Raw genomic sequence first — 7,485 nt, forward strand, 5'->3', positions numbered from 1 at the left:
TTTATGAGAGAGTTGTTCTACTCTATTGGTGTGCTTTGGTGTGTTGATGAGGGGTTTTATTTATAACTGAGTTTAAGGAGGTATTTAGCAAAGAATCTTAGCAAAAAATCTGTCCCAATCAATAAAAAATATTAAAAAAATCCATCCTAGGATTTGGTTGAAAATGGTATGTTCAGCTTTAAGGTGTTCTTCTTGTTTTGGGTAATATTAGATGGAAGAAATACCATAAAAAAGGAACGGATTTTAGCAAGAAAAAGATAATTTCTTTAGTTGGTTTTGGTTTTGAGCTAAATAAGGAAAAAATGTAATTTCAAGGGTTCTGGGTTAGTTATCATAGCTGTTCTGAAAAAGCTGTCCCAGTTGTCAGAAAAAGCTGTCACAGCTATCATAAGACTGTTGTTGCTTGGGGATGAAGTAGATGAGGTCAGCTGGATGATGTTAGGTTGTTGGAGAGAATATTAAACATTTATTTCATGGATTTGGCCGAAAATGATAAGATCTCTTTTAAGGATATTTTGCTATTTTGGGTATAGCAGCTAACTGCTGGGATTTAAGCATTAAATGACTAGTGATGTCACTTTCAACTATGTGCCAAGTGCTGAACACACTGTTGGTGTTCTACTGGAAGCCTGGAAAGATTTTCTCTTTTGGGTATTTATATTTTTGGTCAAAGATTCTATTACATTTTTAGTAAGTAATAGAAAGATAGTTAATGAAACTTTAGGGATCTAGTCAATGTCTCATTGTATTCTGACTTAATCCTGGTGAGTAAGAGAGCATTTAATGTTTTTCTGTGGCAGCGGAATATTTGGTCTGATAATGATAGATGGCAGTTGGGTATTAAAGATATCATGAGTATTTTATATATTTGGAGATTAAAGATAGCCAATCAAATTTAGCCGTGTTTGAGTTGAATTTTAGCTAAAAATAGTAATGTAGTTTATGTGAAATAATATGACTGGGTTTCTAAATTTGTATAGGAACAGTTGAAGGTTGAACAAATAGTTATTTTCTTAGCATTTAGATGGATGGAGATATTGAGTATTTGTCATATGATGAATATTAAGTTTTAACAAAACAACAATGAAGAGTTTATTATTTTAAATGTTATGTGACAAGAGAGGCTTACCATATGTTACTCGCTACACATTGACTTATCAGAGTTCAAGGAGTTGGAGAAGACACGCCAAGTAACATATTTCTTTCATCAACTTTAAACCATTGGAACTTTACTGAACATACTTCTTGACTCTTCAAACCATGACTTCCAAAGCTTTCTCAAAGAGATTTATGAGCTTGGATCATAAGTCTAAGATGGGATAACGTACCTTGGGTTTTGTTGTCATTTTATGTAAATATGAGCTTTTGTTGGAGAAGTTGTTTTCCATGAATATAAGAGAGGTAATATGGGCCTTAAGTTTTGATTCATTGTTTAAGCCCGATCAATATGTTAATGTTGATGTTGTTGTGAGTTATGATTCCAATTGATGAAGAGGAATTGTAGATCATTAATCTGCCTTTCGAAGTAAGGATCTTGTGGGGCATATGAATCAAATCCATGTAGTTAGATAAGATATAAGCTTATTTTAAGTTTCAAAGGAGATTTACTCAAAATTTAATAATATATTGATGTGGCATAGATTGTCACTAAAATAATGCCACGTGGGACCAAAAAAAAAAGTCCTAAACATTCACGAATTACATTTGTTGGCACATAGTTTCGTAAATAAATTTTGCACATATTTCGAAAACCAAAACACACTGAAATGCAAGTTACAGAGAGAGCTTCACTTCAGTGCTTCAAGGTCCACCTTAACATTCTATACCTTCTTGAAAAGGCAATGATTTTCCTGTGGGCTCCTCAAATCCTGTTTTGCATGATGTTAACTCATGTTTATCTTGAGGTGCAAGTGGCCCATAAAACTTTCTATTGTTGGCTGATACATTTGTATGGTGGTGTTCATAAACGACGGCTATGATGCAGCCATTTGTATTAAAGAAAGGTAAGGATGGTGGTTTTTCATCTTGGGTGTCCTCACACGTGTTAGACGTTGCTCTTCTATACTTTATGATGGCCTATGCATGTACCATAGATTACACAAATCCAAGAGGTCCATTTCCCTTTGCAGCACTATAAAATCCCTGCCCAAGAGTCCCATCTCAGTATCCCAGCGACTCTCAATTAACATTTTTCTTTGTTTTTCCTCTTTGTCTCTAAGCTTTTTTGCTTTTCTCATGGCTGCCTCTGTTGATCCTCTTGTTGTGGGCAGAGTTATTGGTGACGTTATAGACATGTTTGTTCCCACTGTGAACATGGCTGCCTACTTTGGCTCTAAGCATGTGACAAACGGATGTGATATCAAACCCTCAATAGCAGTCAATCCTCCAAAAGTGACACTCACTGGTCATTCTGACGAGCTATATGCTCTGGTTTGTTTTCTCTAACCCTCTCAGTGTGACTGCGTTTTGTGTGGGGAGCTTTAAGCTTGCATGCATGAGTCTTTATATATGATATTATGATATCTTTACATGTATAGTACTTAGGATTTTCGAGAGATTTGCTTGTTTATATATGATGATGCATCAGTCATTACACGACCTGCTTGGAGGTAGGATGACTTCTTTACCTTCATAAAGAAGGATCGAATCATCTTCCTTTATTCAGGTAAGCAAGTCACCCAAACTATAGGTAAGCCGTGTAATTACTGATACATCATCATAACAAAATTTAAAATAATTGATGTGCGAATAATTATAATCTAACATTTTAATGATGGAGACTTAGTAATTTTCCTTATGGTACCGTCATAATCTAACATTTTAATGATGGTTCTTCCGACAGGTGATGACAGATCCTGATGCTCCTAGTCCTAGTGAGCCCAATATGCGAGAATGGGTCCACTGGTCAGTCAGTCGCTTCTTCAATTTTGACTTCTCTAGCTATGTGCTTTGTTTCATTCTTTATGTTACCCAAATTCTTAATGCACTTGCTTTGTGTTTTCAGGATCGTTCTGGACATTCCGGGTGGAACAAACCCAAGTCGAGGTAATTAAAAACCAAGACCAAAGGTTATTGTTTTCATTTTTTATTTATTCTAAAAGTTCACTTTTACTCTCTTATATCTCCTAGGGTCCAAATAGAGTCCTTGTACTTCAAGTTTCTTTTATAGTTGGCTCTTTCCCCGCAAAAAATGCATGCATGCATGCAAGCTGATTCAAGTTTCATTTGACTAATATTTTAAAACCAAAGTATTTAAGTTGATACAACATTTTATTTATTTATTTTTATATAATTTGCTCTGCTTGAGTTTTAGTTTTTCAAAAGATTCTTTGATAGAATGATAATATATGGTTGGTGGTGCAGCCGCAGTGTTAAGCAGTGTCACTGACAACCAGATCAGTTGGCCATTCTTTCATCATAGGTTCACAAAGAATCTATGATACCACTTTCTTTTTTTTTTTTTTCTGGCAAAATCAATCATGCATGTATTCGGTTTCAGATTTTCAAAAAATCGAAAACATCAAGGTTACATTACATCATGATGATGCATGCCCATATTCTTGAGAAAAAATGCCTGCACCCATTGCATATCAACAACTGTCACTAGCCGCAAAATTTTTCTAAAATTAGCCCAAATTTTCACACCATGTTTTGATGATGATACTCTGTCCACGTGGTGCAAATCTTTTTGTGAACATTCAGCTTTCTCTTTCTTACAAATATCTTTGAACCAAATTTGTTTTATTTTCATATTTTGTCCTTGTATACAATTGCATGCATGATTTTTGTATACACGTGTTTGGTACATATTCAAGCTTTGTTGATATTGACACGTATGGTGACACTTGTTACTGTCACCTCATTGACATGGTAGCAACCTAGTGTTCAGTGACCCCACATGGCAATTCTTTAGATTGTCCACGTGGTGTACATGTATAAGCCCACTTGGCAAATTTCAAGATTAGAGTTAGCTAAATATTGGAATTGTTTTAGCAGCACCAAAAATAAAAACTTGTTGCACAGGTGTACAACAATTGAAAACACAAAATCATGTCTTCAATGCACATTTTTAGTTGTTTGAAGACTTACGTGTTTGCGCGGACACACAAGTGTACAACAATTGAAAGTTGAAAACACAAAATTGTGTCTTCAATGCACATTTTCAATTGTTTACAGACTTATGTATACGGACAACAAACATATGTGTACAACAAACACTATTCAAACAAAAATATCAAAACCAGGGTTTGTGGACTTAGTTGAAGTGGGATGTGGATATTTTTTCAGGGAAGGAAATATTGCCTTATGTAGGGCCTCGACCCCCAATTGGAATTCACCGCTACATATTGGTGTTGTTTCGACAGAAGTCTCGACTAGGACTCGTGGACCAGCCACCCTCGCGTGCAAACTTCAACACTCGCTTCTTTGCAGCACAGCTAGACTTGGGTTTACCGGTTGCCACTGTGTACTTCAACTCTCAGAAAGAGCCAGCGAGCAAGAGACGTTGAACACTTTGCATATGCATATATGTTGGCATCGTCGAGTGAAGTGAAGTAACTCGTAAAACAATGAAAAGTGTGTCAAACACTTGTCTTTATATTAATGTTTTTCTTAATGAATTATGCTTTAGCTCTTTCTCTCTTGGTTTTGTGGTTTTGGGTTATGAAGAGAAAGTCCTATATATTAGACAAGTCTTTCTTTTCTTTCCCGTTAATATTATAAGTTGAAAAAATAAAATTTATGTTTTTGTGTTTCTATGTGTTGAAATATTGATGACCATTTTTTCTTATGCTTATGTTTGATTTGAAATTATTGGGCCAGAGAAAGCAATGTTTATTTAATTATGTGGCTCGATCCATTGTTAAGTTGAAGGGAGTAACTAAGAGGAAAAAAAAAAAGATGTCTATGCTGCGGAAATGAAGAACTAAAAAGAAAGCCTTCTGATTGCGTTTTCATAAATTAGTTCCTAAAGTCCGTTTTAAGATAGGAAAAAGAAAACTCATGAAAGAAAGCCTTCTGATGTTCCCAATCTTCTTGTTAAACTCATGAAAAAAACAAAACGAAAAAGATGATATATATATATATATATATATATATATATATATAGATACACACACACACACACATAAAGACTTCATTTTGAACCATCGCCTAACAAGCCCAAAACAATATATTTATTAGAAAGTGGGTTTCACATGGAGACATTTCAAAAAAATTAAATAAGGACCATAGATAATAGGATTTATGTTAACAAGACTAAAAACACCATTTGAGAGAAATAACGCTCATCGGTCAAGTCTGAGGATAAGATGTTCTTATAATAATTCAAGTTTATATGAATATAGTCTATCCTTCTTTTTTATTTATTTATTTATTTTTTTCCTTCTTAGATTACATGCCCCTTTTTTTATAGGGGACTTTCTTTTATATAGTCATTCCATCCTTTATCCCAGCATTCCACTTATTGATTTTTTAGCTAATCTCTTGTATACTTGTCCTATCAAAACGTCCTGTAAGTTTTGTAAATAGCTGTTAGATGAGATAACACTGTTTAGGTGTCATTTCTCCATAAATGCGGCCAGTTGGTTTGGTGTAGAACATTTAATGTGTTGGTGGTAGCCTTCTTTCCAGATATTTCTTTCTTTGTTGTTGGCTACCTTCCCTGATGCCTATCCTGATAAAAGTGATTACCTTTTGTTGCTTTTGTATAGTATTCCCGAGATGGCCAGGTCCCAACCTTCTATAATGCTTTCCCGAGGAGGCTTGGCTCTTTGGGAACTATCGCTAGTCCATTATTATTTTCTCTTGTCCTCGGCCCTTTGGCCCTAAAACTTGACAAACCTTTTGATAATCCTTGGGCTTCTATACGCCCTCGGGCATGGACCATGGCCCAACACACTTACTCGGCCTATTTATCCTTACAATAGCGCCTCAAAACACCACTTTTTTTCTCCATTGACGAAAGTGGGGTTTTGATTTTTGCTTCAAAACTTTACACACCCAATGAACGTTCCCACGTGACGTCTTTTCACTTGCTCTGAGCACGCTCCTGACACTTTGGCATCTACGATGCTCCATTTATTACTTCAAACGGCGCTTTGTCCCCCACGTTTTACCGCGTGATAAAAATCTACGGTGGAGATTCTCCATGGGAATTCAAGCGGGAATTTTCCCGCTCCCTTTTCCTTCCTATATAAAGGAAGCGGGAGGTCCACTTCTTCCATTTCCTAAATCTTCAATCTCCCAAAGAAGCGGTCTGAGGTGCTCCTTACATACTTCTCTGTAAGTACCATTTAGTTCACATATTGACTTTAGGTTCTTGTTCTTCCTCGGCCTACAATTTTTTATTCTTTATTCTTTAGCAATTTTTCCCTTTACTTCCTAGATGGGTAGATTCGCTAGTTTAGTAGATACTCCCGAGGGAATAGCAACCTTTAAAACCCCGATACAATATACCACCTGGGGTTACCATACAACATTGCCTTTTAGGGGATTGGCATGCTCTTAGGCCAGAAGGGGCTATGGTGATCCCTATGATAGCTTTTATAGAGGGGAGAATGCAAATCCCTATGAGGAAGGTAACTAGAGATTTTTTAATTGCCCATAGACTTTGCACGACCCAGTGTTCCCAAACTTGTTTAGGATATTAGGTAGTGTTGATGCTCTTAACCGAAAAATGGGAGTGAACCTTACCCACCATGATGTTAATTGGGTATATAATTGTCAATACCTTAAGGACACCGGGTATGAGGTAATACTAAGGTTCCTTCGGTCAGACTCATTTCGTGTCTTCTTGAATCCAAGAAGTGTCTAGACTAAGACTTCTTGATTGTCTCGAGTGAATGGCATGATGGCCTACACTGTCCAATGCGAGATGGACAACAAGGTGGGGTTTTCTAGGCTTAAGTAACCTCTTCAGATAATAGAAATTTTAATTTCGTATCCTTTTCTTAATTATAGTTTCTTCTCCTCTTCCTCTTTTAATTATACTTTTGTCTTTGGTTTCTGCAGATAAGAACTATATTGCTCCCAACGTTGGCTTGGTCAATGAACAAGATCTCAATAGAATCTTTCGATCCGAGATCTTTCTCCACACGGACGGACAACTGCGTGCCCCTCACGACATCCTTGGGTATAAGCCGATTGTAGACACTCGATTTTGCACCCATAATTTAATCAAAGAAGATGACTAAAGTGACCATTCATATACCCAAAATTCATGATTGCATTATATGCATCAATTCATTCATTACATATCATAAAAATGATCTTAAGGTTTTGACGGTCGCGAAGGTATGCCCGATTTCCAAATCAGACCGTCGGATTAAAAGATAGCACATGATCAAGTTTGCACAGTCTACATGCATTTTGTTTAGGTAGAACTAACCACACATGATTAATTTAAATTAATTCTGATTGGCTAGACAATTAAAATAAATTAAGTAATTTTGTGATTGGTTGTTAGTTAGTGTTAAAAATAGGCTT

The 7,485-nt window shown here is 36.0% G+C and overlaps 1 protein-coding gene across 1 annotated transcript; it reads left to right on the top strand.

Moving 5' to 3' along the window:
• Window positions 1-2,138: 2,138 nt before the first annotated feature.
• Window positions 2,139-4,769, top strand: LOC142632172 (protein MOTHER of FT and TFL1). The gene is made up of 4 exons (XM_075806583.1): window positions 2,139-2,430; window positions 2,843-2,904; window positions 3,005-3,045; window positions 4,288-4,769. Exons 1-4 carry the CDS (start codon window positions 2,236-2,238, stop codon window positions 4,506-4,508), a joined length of 519 nt encoding a protein of 172 aa, XP_075662698.1. The 5' UTR covers window positions 2,139-2,235; the 3' UTR covers window positions 4,509-4,769.
• Window positions 4,770-7,485: the final 2,716 nt, after the last annotated feature.

The sequence above is a fragment of the Castanea sativa genome, chromosome 4 (genome assembly GCF_040712315.1).
Source record: "Castanea sativa cultivar Marrone di Chiusa Pesio chromosome 4, ASM4071231v1".
Classification (NCBI taxonomy): Eukaryota; Viridiplantae; Streptophyta; class Magnoliopsida; order Fagales; family Fagaceae; genus Castanea; species Castanea sativa.